Here is an 18808-nt window from a genome sequence, read left to right as displayed (position 1 = left end):
GTAACCAGTGTTAGCCGCTGTTGCTTTAAGAAAGTTTATTAACTGAAATCTGCGCAAAATAATGACAACTTTTTTAACCCTTATTTTTTTCTTTTTTTTTAAAAGAAAATCTAAAATATTATATTAATATACATATTAGGATTATTTCGATGTTACTTTTAAATGAACAGATACCACAAAGTTCAAATTTTTTAGCATATTTCAAGAAACTGATACGTTATGATTTAAAAAATTTAATTATGTCATTAGAAAGATACTTCTCTGGAGAACACCATTAAGTGGGTTGCTCCACAAAGACAGCAACTCATACCAAGTAATCACTGCAATTGGAATGACATGCAACTATGTTTGATCATTTCAATAGGAACGAAGCTTCAGGGGGGTTTAGACATAAGAACTCTCTGAAAGAGAAAACTTTATGCAAGCTCTTGGTTTCATTTACACTCTCAAAGTGTCTGAGGATTTTTTCAGCATTTTTTGGCAAGATTTTGGATTCTAACTTTGAAGCTCTTTATTTCAATTTCAAGAGGTACTAAGGCAGATAAGAAAGAAACTCTTCACACCCAGACTTTGCAAACCAATTGCTCAAATATTATCGAATACAAAAGCTAAAGAGTCTAAATCACAAATTCCTATTCGAATATTCTTTTATATCAATTTACTATAAATTTATACTTTTTTATATCATTTTTTTCTGTAATTTTACATTTTTTTAAAATCATTTTTACATCTTTTTTACCTATCATTTTTCTACATCATTTACTTATATACTTTTTTTTATATAACCTTTCTATACTTTTGTATTTTAAATCATTTCTTTGTATTTGAACACAAATTACTTCAAGCTTTTTCATTTATAATGTATGGAAAGATTATGATTTTCCTTAACAGATGTTTCTTCACCTTTAAACGACATTGTCTTCTCCTGTGAACTTTCATTTCTGTGGAGGGGCATTTGGTCCCCACTTATAATAGGAGGATCAACCCCATATTTCTCGATAAAGAACTTTCGAACTGCCCAGACATTTTAGAGATAATCACGAAGTCTTATCAGAAGATATTCTTTCTTGATTGAATAGCGTTTGATTGGCTTTCTTAAGCTGACTCCGTATTCATTTTCCCAGGGATTAATCCATTTATTACTAAGTTTGAGTTTCTCTTGTTCAAGAACTGAGTTTTGAATGAGCCATTCGCCATAAAGTTGCTGAGCTTGAACAAACGTTGTGGCAAACGTCCCTTCAACGATTCTCTCACGTCTACGAAGCAGTGGAATAATGCTACTCTTACTTCTGGGGCCTTTACTTTACGACCAGCACCAGCTCCTCCCGATTTTTTTGGTGGACAAGAGGAAGGATCTTGCAAACGCTCTAGGTCGTTGTATGAACGGGATGCAAGTTTAACTGCTTTTACGAATTCAGGGTCGTCACCTTTTGCATCGACCAAATCAGTATAAAAGAATCGGACAGACTTTGCAACATATCCAGTTGTCGGTTTTATTGGCACGTGTCGTTTTCCTTTTGCATCGTATTTCGTCTTTCCTTTGTTTTTTTATCACTTCGGCATTGTACTCTTCTTTGAACTTTTCCACAATTTTTCCAAGCTCCATTTTTTCTACGTTACTATATTGGCTTCTTTCTGTCCTTTTAAAAATTCTTTTCGTAGTCGCCATTTCGTTCTTACACTCTGATATTACAACGTATACAAGTAAATAAGTACTGTAAATGATATGACGTGACGATAGAAAGAAGAAAATTTCTTTTTTAAAGAATAATGACGTAACGATAGAAAGAAGAAAATAGAACGTTCTTTTTTTTAAAAAAGAAAATTTTTATAAAAAATTATCTTGTCTTGGATGGAATTTTTTCTAAAATTTAATAGCCGGGGGGGTTGGAATAAGAATGTCCTGGGTGGAAAATTTTTGAAAAATTTAATTAGCGGGGAGGGGAGGGGACGTCTATTAGGCACCAAAGAGTAGGTGTTAATGCTATATACAACGAAAAAATATATATTAAAATTAACAAATTATGTCAAATGACACCAAGAAAAACTTAACGTCATTGTGACATCATTTTAAAGTCTATTCACTGGTTGTCTTTACATAATTTTGATCACACGTTTGTAAGAATTTTATTATAATATGGTTTACTTAACTTATGCACATACATCGATTTGTATATATTTATGTTGTATTAGTACATATTAGTGTTTTTAGTTATTAATAACTATTATGTATTTTTTTGTATTATGTATTATTATGTATTATTTATTAATAATTATTATGTATTTTATATTGGTATATACTTTTGATATATTCTAGAATCTCTTAAGAAAACGTTTTTTTTAAAAAATCTTTTTGTCCACCCTGACCTCCTCGGTGGTTATGGCCATGAACACTTTCATCTTTCTTTTTATTCTACTTGATAATTGCATAAATGTTTTCAGGTCTTTGGGAAAACTTGTCGTTTTTAATGTTTCTCATCACATTACTAAATAGGAGAACATTATTGAAAGATAGCAGAAGATAGCAGAAGAAAGAAGAAAAGAAGAGTTAGATGATATCTTCATTTCAAAGTATGCTGGAGCATAAACCTGAGCCATAAAGCAGACTAGATTTTTTTAAAGACTGGTTTGATTAATTGTCACTTGTACACAAACAGATAATGCGAATAACAGTTAACCACCTTGGATGATTGAGGGGGACAATTCAGAAAGAATTCCACTTGTCAACTTTACCAGACCCTATTCCTTTGTAATACTCAAGTTAAACCCTTTAATTGCTACTAAGGTCTTTCAGCACTTTTCCTGAAATAAATAAGAACCAATAGGATTTTTGACAGACTCAAACATATAAAAACTTTTAGGCGCATCTTTTTCCTAGAAATCCGCTCTAAAGTAGTAAAGCTAGAAGAGTGGAAAGAAATAATCAGAGATAACAAGATCAAATGTTGGTCACATTTAAATAAAAAATTATAGTGCTACTCAGAGATAAAAGTTTGTTGGACTTGCAAGACACAAAAGGTGAACTTCAAAAGAATCCAACATAAAAAATCTATAAAATCAGTTCTTAAAGAAAGCCCAACAATCTTATCAATTGTTGAGCGAAGCAAGAAAAAATCAGAAATCGTGCTTATTGAAATCTCTTGAAACTGGTGAAGAATTTAGTTTTCCTCGCTTGTACAAAACTTCTCAACTAATAGTTAAAGGATTTATAACGATATCGTTTTGGGATGTTTGAGTATAGAATTACAAATATGCAATTAGGATTGACAGTGCTTAAAAATTTCATTTTACACATCAAATGAAAATTTCTCTAACGCAAAAGCATAAGTGATTTGAAAATTTCAAAAACATTTTGCAAATGATTTTTAAAAGTTCTTTAACAAATAAATATATTTATTGAAAGTGTAACAAATAAATGTATTTAATGAAAATGCCAACGGTAAAAGAATTTCGAAGTGTTGCGAAGAGCCTAGGCTGGTTATCTAACTACTGTATGACTGGTTGTATAGTTATATACTATATAACTGTTATATACTATATAACTGGTATATACTATATAACTGGTATAACTGGTTATCCAAAACTAAGAAAAGGTGAGTTAATTAAATAGATGATGATTATAGTTCTCCGCACAATGGCGCTACCAACCCATTTTCTTCAAAAAGATCAACTAGATCACAAGCACGTAAGTGTCGATAAAATGCTAACGATAAAAGAATTACGAGATACGACAGAAGATCGATGTCTAACTGGTCTAACAGGTCTAACTGGTTAACAAAAGTTAAAGAAGCCTAAGTTGATCAAATTAGTTTTGGATGCAATTATATATATAATATAATATATAACATAACTATATATATATATATATATATATATATATATATATATATATATATATATATATATATATATATATATATATATATAATGTAACAAGTCGAGAATGATTTAATTGTATTTGATGGTAAACTTGATGTATCACTACCACTCACCTCAAACCTGAAGTATTAAAGACAAAAAGAAATGAGATCAAACATCGAACAAATCAAATGTTCTTCATTAAGATAGGTGGTTCGATGATGTTGATAAGAAAATACAAAGAGAAGAGATATTAACCATGGCATACAAAAAACAGCTCGTTAAAGATTTAAAAAAATATAAAAAAAGCAAAATAAACAAAAGCTTTCAAGAATATTTCCAATCAAAAAAGAAAACTCTGTTCTGAAAAACTTTGCAAATGTTTTTATTTATCGATGTTGATACTCAAAATTGAAGGTGAAGATAGTTTAAAATGTGTAATAAAAAAAGCAGGTAAGGTAAATTTTACTTTGCAAAAGCGGATGCTGAATTTCATTCTGATACCAATACACCACTGTTACGTGCTTCTATTTATCCCGCCAAAAAAAAACAAAAACAATGAACTAACTATGTTTAAAACTGAAATGAGTTTAAAAGCTACATTTTTAAAGGAGCTGCATGATACTATGACTCATTGCATTATTGAGAATTTTTCAAACTTGAATAGAGATGGTCTGTATTGAGAGCGAAATATCCTAAAAATCAAAATAATTAACAAATTGATACCAGTCTTAAAAACCATAAGAATAAAATTAATGACTGGTATTGAGTTTCCTGTAAAAATTAAATCTTTAGACAAGTTTGAAAAACAAAATCTAAAGATATTAACGTAATTTGATTATGAAAAAGGCTTGTAGTTTGTTTTGTTGTGTATACTTATATATGTTTTAGCTTTTTTACCAACAGGGTCTTAGAAAATATGATTTCAAAATGCGTTAAAAAAGAATGGGATAATCAAAACCATTTTCTGTATAACTTGTCAATTCAAAACTTTATTTTGCTCACTTTTTATTCTTAGATTGCTATAATTTCTTTGCATTTTTGTTAGATTTTTTTTCTGTTTTCAAATATCCACAATTAAGTCCCTTAATAAATGTGAGACATTTTTTATAAACAAGCTAGCTTTATTTCTAAGTATATTTTATTATTCCAATACCAAGTTCATATGTCAGGAATTGAGAATGACGACTTGAAGATTTTCCTAAAAAAAGGAAAAGATATAAAGAAAGGCGACGTCATCTTCATTTGTGACGACTTTCCTTCTTTGCATTCCAATGTTATTTAGTATTACAAGTTTGCGGTGGAAAGAGGTGAACAAACCATAGTTTATGACGGGTTTAAAAGCAAACGTTTCCAGCTCGGTCCTTTGGCCAATGATATTTCAGTAAGTTTTTTTTATGAGGATATTTCCAGAGCTATTAGTGAAAAAAACAAAGACCTTCTTTCTACGTACAATATTTCAAAAAAAAGAAAAGTAATAACGCGTTTGGAAAAACATACGGAAGCGCTCTTGCACTTGTGGCAAGAACAGACTTTAAGAATCAGTCTGAAGTTTATTTAGAATATGATATTGTAGACTATTGGTTCTCTTTGATTTTAAAATGCTTTAAAAATGAAGACGATGTCACACTTTCAACAAAGCACGTTTAGGATATTTTTAAAAGCGTTTTCATTTTACATCCGATATCGGAACAACGCATGCGCAGAAGATAAATCGGAACAACGCACGAGTAGAGATTTAAACTTGTTGATTGAAGTGTTTTAAGTCTAAATATCAGTTTATTTTTCTCTGAAGTTAAAGTTTTAGAGGAATTTTTATTTTACTTTTAATTTTGGTTTAAGAACTTTTTATTTCATCCTGATGACTTTTTATGTTTTTTTTTTATAGTAGATTTTTCATCTTATTGAAGATGAAGATTTTGTAAAATCTTAAAATTTACAATTTTAGTTCGTAATCCTTTTTTAATTTTCTTACAATTGTCTTTTAAGTCAAATTTAGCTCCTACCTCCATACACTCCCTTATTAAATTACGCATAAACTTATCTTCAAGTGTTTTGTTTGATAATTTTACCTTATTTGTTTTAACAGAAGTGAATTTTTTGAAAAGTTTTTTAAAAAAGAAATGCTTTGTTTTGCTAACATTCTCAATAGAGAGTTTGATATGGTGACATGTAATGCTTCTAGGTAAATGTAAAAAGCAGTCAGTTTCGGTGATTAATATATTACTGTTTGTTATTCAACATTTTTCGACCTTAAATTAAGAGTTATCGTCGGCTCACTCACAAATTGACTTCGAGGACCTTTTTATACAGTATTCGACAAAAGTGTTTACATGTTTTTGAAAAATATTCTTTTTTAAAATAAATGATTGAAATACATGTTTATATATCAATATATATATATACCAAAATAAAGGTAATTCATTGTAGTTTCATGTTTTGAGCCTGAATTTAAATGAATGAGAAGTGTTTATAGCAAATTATTTATTGAAACAAAATGTCAGATGTAAACAGTTTTGTCGCGATTTATGCTATTATTAATTTTAATGCGAAATTAATACTTTGTGGCTATATTTTTAATTTGTTTAAATAAAACATATCTCAATTAGTAATAAATGGTTTATTTAAACTTAAAATTCGTAATGTAAACAACAGAAAAATTATAATTGAACGAATGAAGAAAGTGTCGAAAGAAGTTGAAAATTTAGCTGTTCAGAAGCTTAAATCAGGATTGTCTCTTCGTGAGACAGGACGAGAACTTAATATATCTTATTGTTTAGTCTATAAAATTAAGAAGCGAAACGATATAGAGGAGAAATGCAACAAAAATGGACGCAAGAAAATTTTCACTACTCGAGATCAGAGAACAATTTCTAGATTAATCATGACAAATAAAGCAAAATCAGCACACGATGTAAAGAAACAATTAAATAATGCTCAAGGTATAGTGGTAAGTACTCGAACAGTGCAGAGAGAACTCAAGAGAATTGGATTCAAGGCAAAAAAGAAGATCAAGAAACCACTACTAACACCGAAACATCGTAAACAACGATTGGAATTTGCAAAGAAGTATGAAAACTGGACTTTTGCTGAGTGGAGTAAGGTGATTTGGACAGACGAAAGCAAGATTAACTTGATTGGCTCTGATGGCATTCGATATGTATGGAATAAAGCTGGAGAAGGAATTTCTGATCGTGACTTTATTCCAACAGTAAAATATGGCGGCGGAAAGTTGTTGTTTTGGGGATGTTTCTCTTCGTCTATGTTGGTAAAATCGTAAAAATTGATGGAATAATGGACGCGAAACATTATATTGACATTTTAAACAATGGCTATTTGCCTAGTTTACGAGGATGGCGAAAGCAAATTCGTTCGACACTTTTTATGCAAGACAATGATTCAAAGCACAAGGCAAAAATTACATTAGAATTCCTAAATTCGAAGAAATTTAAGATTCTAGAGTGGCCTGCGCAAAGTCCCGATCTTAACCCGATCGAGAATCTTTGGTCTATTGTGAAGAATCGAGTTTATAATTATGAAACAAGAGCAGCCAGTCGACAAGAATTATGGGAACGAGTTGAGTATGTTTGGAGTTCGATAACTGTTGAAGAATGCAAGAAGTTGATTGGTAGCATGCCTGCGAGAATTGCAGCAGTCATTAGAAGTCGTGGAGGCTACACAAAGTATTAATTTCGCATTAAAATTAATAATAGCATAAATCGCGACAAAACTGTTTACATCTGACATTTTGTTTCAATAAATAATTTGCTATAAACACTTCTCATTCATTTAAATTCAGGCTCAAAACATGAAACTACAATGAATACCTTTATTTTGGTATATATATATTGATATATAAACATGTATTTCAATCATTTATTTTAAAAAAGAATATTTTTCAAAAACATGTAAACACTTTTGTCGCATACTGTAAGTACTTTAAATTTACATATGATGCAAGGCTTAAATGAATTGGCCGTTCAAAATACGTGCCTAAGCATCAAAACATGTCCTACTTATATTATATTTATTTACAGTAAATCAATGCTCTTTTTATAAAAATTTTTTTTGTGGTTATTTTAAAGTTAATATTTTAACATTTAGTACGACATTCTGTAAATATTTTCTTGGAGGTCTTATTTAATCTTTACCATAGTAGAAATTACTACTGCTGCATTTTGTTTCTTATACATTTATAGAAACGTTCACATTAAGGCTGCAGTTGCAAACATTATACAAAGGAGGAGAGTGTCTGAGTGTCATAAATGAAGTGGGGTACAGATACATATTGGTGTTATAAAATTGCAGATTCAAAGTATTTATTGTTTAATTATTGACATTCTCCAGAAAAACCAGTTTAAAATACTGTTAAGGCGCTTGCAGTTTGTTGATCATAACACAGATCCACAGGAATTATTCATGCAACGCTAAAAATACCAGTACACTAGTTAATTGGGTGATTGAGCCCTAAAAAAAAGTGATAAATGAATTAAAAAGTGGATTTGGAGAATAAGTTTTAAAAAAAGTTAATTTTCAAAAAACGAGTGTAAAACTTCTTAAGTTCTTTCAAAAGATGATATTAAATAAAACAAATTATCCTTCAACTTGGACTTAAAATATTTTAGTTTTAGTTAAAAAAAATGTATAATCGGCTCCTGTTCTTTAAGGAAGCGCCCTTTGCTGCTTCTGTAGGGAACTAGGAAGTATTCAAGCTAAACAAATCGCTTCAGGTATATTAAAAAGTAAAAAAAATGTTGATTCCTTTTATAATAGCCGAACATTTTCTTTATTAACTAAAAGACACCCGTTAGTTGTTACAGTTAGATATTCTGCTAAAACAAGTGACCTTACAGGTTGTAAAAAGAACAGAAGGATGACCTTCATGTCGACTGTTTCGCGCAGTGGTTTGGTACCAGAACAAACTAAGACTATCCTAATGAATTGTTTCATACAAACTTATTTCATACGCCTTTATACTGATAAATGCAGATTGTTGTTTATGAACTGTTTGATTTCTTATTTTAATAATGTTGCCTGCCATTTTAGACCAAAAAAAGATCATTTGTTAAACGTATATTTCTATCGAGGCTTATTTTAATTAGAAGTGCTTCAAGGAACGAGGAAGAGAATAACTCCAGGAATCGCTTTTGACTTTTGCGAAAGTCTAAGTTTAATGCTTTAAGAATTAGGCTAGTTTATACAATTGCTCCATTTAGCGCAACCTCATACAAGAGAACTGTTTGTTAAGTTTGCTTACACTCAAGTTGACCTTCAAGCAGTGATGTTCATATTAAAATTTTTACGTGAGTGCGTCCCGAACGGAACAAACCATAAATACAAGTATTACTTTTCTTTTCTCTTTAAGTTTCTTGATTGATTACCATTAAATAGATATCGAAAAGAAACTAGATATATAAAGAAACTTCAATTTTCTCTTTCTCACATTTTTCTTTAAATCTTAAGCTGAACAAATATGGAACCAGAAAAGTTGTTAAATGTTATGTTTATTTGAGAAACAATCACATTACTTTACAAATAAAAAAAGAAAATGATGAAGATGATAATACGAGATGAAAATTACAAGATGATAATTTATTATTAAGTCAAATACAGCTTAACTTTGCAAAAGATGTTATGCACCGAATTTTAAAAAAAGTTTAAAATTGATGAACATTGGATAAGAATTAAATTTTATGAAGCTTTAGCTGGTCAGTACACGGTGTTACCTGTGATAAAAAAGAAAATCTCCATATAATACTTAAAAAGATTTTATGGAGCAGTCACAATAATTGTCACTGGTAACAACTTATGCTTAAGAGATTTTGTGAGATACAGCCTCCTTGGGTTACCCTGTGTAATAAATTAGGGTACAATCAGAGTAAAATTACAGCATCATAGGATGTGAGCACAATACCGTGAAAATTTTGTTATATAAACAAACTGTGGTGAGCAACTTTTGGTAAACTTGGTAACTTGGTGAATTTCTGACTCCTCGGGGTACTTTATGTAAATAAATCAGGGTGACCCTAGTAAGTAAAGTACCCCTTGAGCCAAAAATATGGGACGAAAAACAAATTATGACCTTCCCCTGGGAAAATATGGGGTCTGTTCAAAACTTAGTAATGATCCGATTAAAACTGTGATTTTGCATAAAGAATACAACACACAAAAAAAACTTTGGGCTTCATATTTTAAATTGTAAAAAAAAAAAAAAAAAAAAAAAAAAAAAATTTTAAGAGCTATAAATAGTAAAGTTTTATATTTGGTATATTTGGTTTCAAACAAATAACATTGATTTACCACAGTGTGGTTTAGTTCCTAAAATCATGAATACATAACTCAAATGCATTTCTGATTAATACAGTAATGTTTTTTATCTAACAGTTGGAATACCCGGCACACTGCAATAGGATTTCCAGGTACTCATTGATTCTGATTGATTCTCAGAAGATAATCATCTCATTTCTTAAGAACAACTATTCTCGAGTTTGTCTGGTCACCGGCAATGACAATAGCAACCATTTTACTCATAAATGACAAAACATCATTTTACTCGTAAGTCAAATAATAGACATGGTCCTGTAATTTAATTCATTAAGATAATATAATTATCAAACTATCAATTCAGTCCGTAAATATTTCACAAATTAAAGTAAACAGGTATACGAATCTGAATACTAATTTTTAGTATGCCAAGTATACGGTAAAGTATACCGTAAAGTTAGTATGACGTGAATGTAACCGGTGCACAGTGAATCATCTAATACAAGCTAGGTGGAAAAAAGTCATTTCAAGAAATAAATTAGTAGATAATCCCATGATATTTCTGAACACTCCCTAGAGAAAAATTCCAAGTATTATTTCGTGCACGTGTTTTTAAGTATTGAATTGTTACCGCTTCAGCTACACTTAAAGAAAAATGTATTTTTGTTGTCAAATTTGTTGCAATTTTGCAGTGAAGGAATAGTTTATAGAAAACTTATTGTGAATAATAATTACGACTGTTGCAATGAATTTTACTTTAGAGGGTATGTACTTTGTATTTTATTGAAAATTTAATTCAAATAAGTGGCATAACCAGTGTTCTGTAGACTTTAAAAACACTTTATAAAAGTTGTAATTTATTTTTCGTATTTTAATTTTAAAAACATGTAACTAATTTTATCCACATACATCCTGGCTGAAATTAAGCTTCAAGCCATATTGAATAAAGCAACTGAACGGTTAATAACAACACAAAAACACTTACATTAATAAACAAATGGGAATATGACGGAAGTTCTGGCTATAGTACCAACAAACAAAGATTTCAGAGCTTCGATGCTAATCATGATTTTCTGTTTGTATTTGCATTTGTACCATTGATATTGAGTGATGATTGTCATGATATTATTTGGCAAAATCCCCGGCCATCATCAACACTTTATAGCCGACCAATTAAATTCATCTTTCCAAAAGAAACACATGAATTTACTGTAACAGAAACTAACAAAGTTTTGAAAGAAATATCTGAACTTCTTCCAACACTGTAATGTTGGTGAATTTAAATTTATTGTAAAACACATTGTTACTTACGATTACAGACGCAAAAGTATGCAATGCTTTAACTGACACGCGTTCAACACAAAAATGTTATATTTGTGGTCCAACTCCTAAAATGATGAATGGTGAATTAAAAGACATAGTTGATAAAAAAAAAAATTACAGTTTTGGTTTTTCTATCTTGCATGCTTGGATCCGTACCTTTGAATGCTTGCTACACATTAGCTACCGCTCGGACATAAAAAAGTGGCAAGCTAGAAGCAATGAGGATAAGTGTCGTATCAAACAACGTTCGGAAGAAATCAAACAAAAGTTTAAAAAACAAATGGGACTTATTGTAGACAAACCAAAACCTCAAAATGGCAATACAAATGATGGGAACACAGCTCGCAGGTTGTTTCTAAATCCAGAAAAGAGCGGAGAAATTACAGGATTAGATGCCGAACTAATTAAAAAATGTAGTATTTTATTAAGAAAGCTATCTTCTGGCCATGAAATAAATTGCGTCAAATCTGAAAAACTTTGTTCTGAAACTAGAATTTTATATTTAGATTTGTATTCATGGTATTACATGCCTGTTACAGTAAACAAAATTTTAATGCACAGCATTGAAGTTATTAAGTCGTGTATTCTTCCAATTGGCCAGCTCTCAGAAGAATCTCAAGAAGCACGAAATAAAGATTGCAGAAGATTTCGAGAGCATCATACTAGGAAAAATTCATGTATTTCTACAAATATAGATTTGCTGAATATGTTCTTAATAACATCTGACCCTAAGATATTAAACCCTAAGTAATAAATCAATAAAACAACAAAGTATTATTCATTTCAACCATTCATGACCAGAACAATCGAATTGGTGAAGAAAATGCAGCTAACTTGTATTAGACGATTCATTTTGTCCAGCTAACTTGTATTAGACGATTCACTGTGCGGTGATCCCAAATGTTTATCGATGATTATGTTTTAATGCGTTATAATTTGATTCGAGAACCAAATAAAGCAAGGTCAAAGTCTAATTGGGTAATGTTCGAAGCTAAACAAAAACTATAAGAAGTTAATAGTCTTTTTACAATACCATGAACACAAAAATATTTCTCAAACTTATAACAAACAATATTTGGATGAAAATAACATCTCACTTCGATTTCTTTATAAATGGAAACAGAGGCTCGACACACTCTTTTAGTTATACTCCAGCAGGCAAAAAGATGTCTAAAATGCATCTAATATGCATCTGAGAACTGGTCTAAAAGATGTCTGAAATCACGTCGTGAATGAACGCTAAATAGACGTCTATCTTATAGACATCTTTTAGATGCATTTTATTCGATAAAAAAATTAATCAAGTAGACGTATATTGCACATCTTTTATGCATCTAAAAGATGTGCAATATACGTCTACTTGATTTCTCAAATAAAATGCATCTAAAAGACATCTATAAGATAGACATCTATTTAGCGTTCATTCACGACGTGATTTCAGACATCTTTTAGACTAGTTTTCAGATGCATATTAGATGCAGTTTAGATATCTTTTGCCGACTGAGTTAAGATTAAAAAGTCTTTAAAAAAATTACATAAGTAAAGAAACAATTAGGTTCAAGTTGTTGAAATTTATTTACCAAGATTATAAAACAAATGTTTACAATAAGAAAACTATAATTCTTTACTGAGTCCGCCAACTCGCTGTTCCTCGGCATCGGTATCTAAAGTATAATATAATAGCATGTAAAAAAATGCACTAATGCTTTAAAAGACATGTAGAATGATTAAAAAAATCTGTTTACATGAAACATATATAAACTTTCACTCGACTTGTTGCCAAATTTCATAAAAACATCAAAGATATGAGATATAACACGTCTTTCTGGTACAAAGTAACCTTATTAAGCTGTTTTTTTCTATTTATTAACCTCTTCATTTTCAATTATCTGAAGAAGATATAATATATAATAATAATAATAGTTAATTTGAAAATATAATTTTATTGATTTTAACAATTATGTATCACCAATTTACCTGTAAAGTATTTTTTTTTTCTGATTGCGAGCAGGAGCATTTTGCAAAAACATTTTTCTAGATCTTTTATTGATTCAACATTGTATTCACAGGAATCTGTCAAAACGAAAAAATTTTAAAATATTCAACATAATTTACTTTGGTATAGATAAAGAAAGGTGATTGAGACAAAAATACTAGTATGGCACAAAAATGAGCTAAAGAGTACATTTTTAATTCAAAGAGCAGTTATATACACATTAAAACTATACCTTGTAAAACACTCCAGATATTTACAAGGTTTTCAAGACTTATTTTTTCCCCATCACCTTTTCGATTTAATTTAGATTGTAGCTGATTGGAAAATGACCTGATAGATATTTTTACAATAAACTGATATATATATATATATATTTGAATATGTAAATGAAATGACAAATTTGAATACATGAAATAAACTATTTGAATGAACTATAAATTGTAAAATTTTGTTACCATTAAATTTAAACACCGAACAAAATTACTTTTGCATGTAGATACTAGTTTAAATACCTACAGTAAATTACTCAAAAATTTTATTTTTTTCAAGTTACAAGTAATTATTAGTCAAATGGTCAAAATTATTTGTTTTTTACTGCTATTTAATTAAATTTCTGATTAACTGAAATAAGATTGGAATTGTCATTTACCTTCTTATGATCATGAAAACATGCTCTCTTGGCTTTCTGCCACCAACTATTTTCAAACTATCAAGCTAAAATATACAACATATAGAGTTAATCCTGAACCTTCAAATAACCCAGATAAAAACAAGATAATTAGATCATACCAAGTTATTATATTCTGATTTGTCCTTTTGATTATTTTTAGGTGCTACCAATTGGTCAACTGATTCTAGCAACATCACCCCAGTTGCATGAAACTTTACTTCAACAAGCTCCTTTAAAATAAGTTTTATTTCAGCCAGCTCTTTGAGAATAAGATGTTCCACCTCTATAAATAATTGTGTATTTGTGAATAAAGGTCAGTAGTTACCTCAAAGTAATTATTTAGCTCATGAAACCAAATAGCAAAAATATCCTATTAGTTGTTTATTAATTGATCCTAACAATGTTTGGGTACATACCCCCTAGTGACATATCCAGGCTGATTTTGACACTGGTATACCGGTTTGGGTACCCAAAATATTCTGCCATAACTCCAGATCAAATTAGTTAAAATAAATATAATTCATATATAAGTTCTATTTAGAGGATAATGTAGACTGTTTTGACAGCATTCAAAGTATTTGGGCACTGATTCTCAAATTCAGAAATCAAGGACCTTTTTTTTCTGCAAATATTGTTTTTTGGGAAAATGATTTTTTTACAAATATCCATACAGCTGTGTGCTGACTGTTTTTTTTTTTTAAAAAAAAAAGGTCCTCAAAATATAAGCTGAAATTCTTTTTACCTGTGTCCCTAAATAACTTCTAGATACATCACTGACCACCAACATTATACAAATGCAAAAGAAAGGAATGGGGTCATTCCATATGAAATCATCCAGACCATGACACCCTTATGTCTCAGAATTTGTTCATTTTTACCTCACTTGCAGTCCATATTAAAAAAATAATAACTGCAAAAATTTTAGTTAAAAATACACATGGGTTCCAAACTAAAAAAAATCCTTTTAAATTGAATTTTAATAATTATTTATTATTATATCATTTAATGCATTAAAAAAAAAAAAAAAAAATCCAGGGAGATGGGGGGGGGGGGGGGGGGGGGGGGAGAACTGGTCAGAGGCTCGCTGGCGCTCCCTTGGCCTATGACTATAAACGTCCTAAACTAGTCAATAAATAACACTATTTGATGTTTTATTCAAATAAATGTTTTAAAAAACATTTCATTTACTTTCGTTACAAAATTAAAATTTTTCTATAAAGACACAATTTTAAAACGCAAATTTTGATCAAGTATTAGAGAGACAATTGATGAATCTAATTTTTTTCAGTAGACCTAAGATAAAATAATGATATACAATTAAACTTTTTATTCGGGATTTTGGGCCACAGCCTTCATTTTACCTCCAAAAACCATGAATTTACAAGTCAATAATTTTGAACAAAATTGGATAAACGAGGCATTTCCTGAGACAATGGAGTCTTGACAGTGCTCTTTTTGGATTCCGCAAGTAAAAATCTATTGGGGTACCAAATTTTAGGAAATTTCCCCAAGCCATTGTAAAGATACTATATGTCAAAGTTGCTTTGTAGTCGCTTTAGAAAATCACTAAAATGCTGAGTCAGCATTATTTTAACTGACAATATCTCTGGAACCCATGTGTATTTTTAACTAAAATTTTTGCAGTTATTATTTTTTTAATATGGACTGCAAGTGAGGTAAAAATGAACAAATTCTGAGACATAAGGGTGTCATGGTCTGGATGATTTCATATGGAATGACCCAATGAATAAAATCAAACCCCCAAAAAACATCATTTGTTATTTTATTCACTCCCAGTAGTTGGCATAACATTTTTAAAAAACTTACTTTTTATATCAGTGGTAACTTCTTGCAAAGAATCAATCACAGCGGCAAAAGATGCAGACTGGAATCCTAATAAAAACAGTCTGGACTGTAAATAAACTACTTTGCAATATTATATTTACAAAAAAACTTAATACATGCAAATTATCAGTTAAAAAGGCTAAAATGAAAATAAAAATTCAGGTGCAAAAGAGAACCTTACTTTGACAGATAAAAAACTAAAAAGTCACATACTACTCTGCTTTATTACATACAATTATTGATAACTTCCTCTTACTTTTCTTAGAGTGTGGCTTAAGAGCAATTCTTGATCTTTCCTCCTGTAAAAAGTTTGGCTATCAAAGAGATTTGTTTAACTATTATACAATACTTAAACCTGGTCAAATGCTAAAACATCCAGACAAACTTTTCTTCAAAGTTGAGCTATGTTCATACTCATTAAGCTCATGGTTATCAGAGTATTCATTGTCAGAAAACAAATACTCAACATAGTTAGAATATTCCTCAAATTTCCTTTCATTCTCATACTATCTCCTCCTAAGATTCCAACATTAAGTATACTGTCTAAAGATACAAATGAGGATTCTAGTAATTTCTTGTATTCCTTTTGAATCTGCGACGTCACTGTTGGTATGAACTTTTCGTAAAAGGCATAACTGTATCTAGATAAAAATATTTTTATTTCAAGACAAAAAAAAAGGCAAATAAACCACATCAGTCAAACTTCTAAAAACTCCTTCCTCTCACTGTTGTTTTTAACTATTTTTCTCAATGGAAACGTTATGTGCACAACCAACCGCTAAAGCAGTTTTTGGCGTTATTAAAAACACCATATATTTTTATAAAAACACACATTTATATTAAAATTACATTTTAATCTACAAGTAAAAATATCAACTTAAGAATAACATTCTTATCTTTCAGATCATGAAGTGATTTTAGTAAAATGTTATGCACTGAAACCATGAAAATATTTCGTCGTTATATTAGCAAGTAATTTGTAATAGCATGTAATTTATTTATTTAAAACTCATTCAAAATTATTATCATTATGATTTATGTTCTTCATAGGTTGTATAAACTTAGCTACGTATAAATTTTTATTCCTTTCTAACAACAAGTTTCCGCCGTGCACGTTTCTGTGATGGCGGTCATTTATAATAATCGTTCTGTAAAATCGACTGTCTTTAGTTAAAATTTCTTCTTTCTCTTCAACTGATCTATAGAAGACATTTTAAATGCATCTACACTGCCGCTCACGGAAGTTAGGACAATGGAGATTTTTTCAAAAAAGCAATATTAGTATGTAATTAGGTTATAGAATTTTTGATTTGTATTAATAAAGATTACATTTTTTATACATTTTAAATAAAAAATATATTATTAGTCAGTTTTATGTAATAAAAATTTACAAAAACCATTATAATAATTAAATTTTCTTTTCCTCAAAAAACCACCCTTTGATTTAATAACTGCTTTAACTATTCTCGGCATTCTTTCAATTAATTTTCTAATTGTTCATTCTGAATATTAATCCATTCTTGTTCTATAATGTTCCATAAATGAGATTTTGATGTTGGACATACAGTTCTAATTTTTCTATCCAGTTCATCCCATAGTAACTCAATGGGGTTGAGGTCTGGGCTTTGGGGAGGCCAGGTCATTACACGTAATACATTTTCAGCTTTTTTGATTCTAAATAATTTTTACATAACAATGCACTATGTTTAGGGTCATTATCATGCATCAGAATAAAATTATCTCCAATTAATCGAAGTCCCGAAGGGTTCGCACTTGTTTCCAGGATATCTCTATAATGTTCTTTTCTCATTATACCATCGATTTTACGCAAATCTCTTACTCCATCCAGAGAGAAACAACCACAAACTATCACAGAGCCTTCACCATGTTTTACTGTTAGAACCAGACATTGAGTTAGCATTTTTTCTTCGGCAGATCTTCTGACGTAAACTCTTCGCTTATTTCCGAAAACTTCAAATTTTGACTCATCGGTCCAGAATACTTGTTTCCATTCATCCATCGTCCGATTTTTGTGGAACTGTGCCCAAATGGAATCTCTTCTGTCGATTACATTTTCGTAGATATGGTTTTCGGATAGCAACACGGCCACGCAAATTAGCTTTTTGCAAACTTCGTTTGATTGTACTGACAGAAACTTTTTTTTCTAGATCACAGTTGAAAATAGCTGTTATTTGTGGAGCAGTTAACATTCGATTACGTTTACTGATAACTTTTATATGACAGTCATCAGTTTTTGTTGTTATGCGAGAAGGACCTGGACGATTTCTGTCTTCCAAACTTCCAGATTCTCGATATCGACGAAATGTATAGCTAATTGTTGATTTACTCAGATTTAATTTTTCAGCTATTTTTCTAACTATATAGTCTTCTTGAAGCAAATTGAGTATTGCTACCTTTTTTTCTACAATTATTGGCTTACCTTTAGGCATATTTTTTTCAATATTTTGAATTTACACTAAAAAAAAAAAAATTTAATTTTACCTTTGAACTTCTGCACTTAAAATTTTTAAAACACTAACACAAAATACACAAAATATCTGCATATAAAAACACAGTAAACAATAGAAATACTTGTTAAATGACAAGCTTAAAAGATTTGAATCGATAATGTAAAATACAGGTTCATACGTGAATTTAATATGTTTCTGGGTTCTTTGTTTATTAATTTAAAATTTTTTTACTTTTTTACTGACTTTTACATGCGTGTACAATTTATGTTATTTTAATGTATTTACATTATGATAACTTAATTTAAAATTTTTTTATGCAAATTTTATTTAACTTTTTTTTTATTTTTATATAAACATAAATTTTACTAATATAAGTTAATA

At 29.8% G+C, this 18808-nt stretch overlaps 2 protein-coding genes across 8 annotated transcripts in view; both read right to left on the bottom strand.

Annotated features, from left to right (window-relative positions):
* Positions 1-13001: 13001 nt before the first annotated feature.
* Positions 13002-17157, bottom strand: LOC149877211 (uncharacterized). Of its 7 annotated transcripts, none has more exons than XR_016447954.1 (7): positions 15939-17141; positions 14231-14394; positions 14091-14155; positions 13674-13771; positions 13423-13518; positions 13191-13334; positions 13002-13109 (listed from the first exon to the last, which is right to left on the bottom strand). XR_016447954.1 is itself a non-coding variant. In XM_090074022.1 (7 exons), exons 3-7 carry the CDS (start codon positions 14303-14305, stop codon positions 13060-13062), a joined length of 384 nt encoding a protein of 127 aa, XP_089930148.1. In that variant the 5' UTR covers positions 14306-14328; positions 14359-14394; positions 15939-17157; the 3' UTR covers positions 13002-13059. The 7 variants fall into 7 exon arrangements, 5 of the variants coding, with proteins under 5 accessions (XP_089930148.1, XP_089930150.1, XP_089930147.1 ...); XM_090074022.1 differs by lacking the exon at positions 13191-13334 and having other exon boundaries at positions 14231-14328; positions 14359-14394; positions 15939-17157; XM_090074024.1 differs by lacking the exon at positions 13191-13334 and having other exon boundaries at positions 14231-14341; positions 15939-16004; positions 16213-17157.
* A 330-nt stretch (positions 17158-17487) lies between these two features.
* LOC149877183 (uncharacterized) overlaps positions 17488-18808 on the bottom strand; it is a 288845-nt gene continuing 287524 nt past the window's right edge. Inside the window, exon 2 of the mRNA XM_090074019.1 lies at positions 17488-18432. Within this exon, the coding sequence (XP_089930145.1) occupies positions 17969-18406 (438 nt within the window). The 5' untranslated portion in view covers positions 18407-18432 and the 3' untranslated portion in view covers positions 17488-17968. The remainder of the gene's footprint in view (positions 18433-18808) is intronic.

Source organism: Hydra viridissima, unplaced genomic scaffold (genome assembly GCF_058129835.1).
Source record: "Hydra viridissima isolate aposymbiotic clone 2 unplaced genomic scaffold, HvirCarnegie_v1 scaffold_16, whole genome shotgun sequence".
Classification (NCBI taxonomy): Eukaryota; Metazoa; Cnidaria; class Hydrozoa; order Anthoathecata; family Hydridae; genus Hydra; species Hydra viridissima.
Note: the sequence above shows the minus strand (reverse complement) of the source record. Positions and strands in the feature narration are given on the sequence as shown.

Bases quoted from the DNA above. Each gene is read 5' to 3' on its own strand.
- LOC149877211 (XM_090074022.1), bottom strand. From the start codon at position 14,305: ATGTTGCTAGAATCAGTTGACCAATTGGTAGCACCTAAAAATAATCAA. The intron at 13,772-14,090 runs GTAAATGACAAT...AATATCTATCAG, and splicing joins GTTTTCATGATCATAAGAAG to GTCATTTTCCAATCAGCTAC. The intron at 13,519-13,673 runs GTATAGTTTTAA...TCGTTTTGACAG, and splicing joins TATCTGGAGTGTTTTACAAG to ATTCCTGTGAATACAATGTT.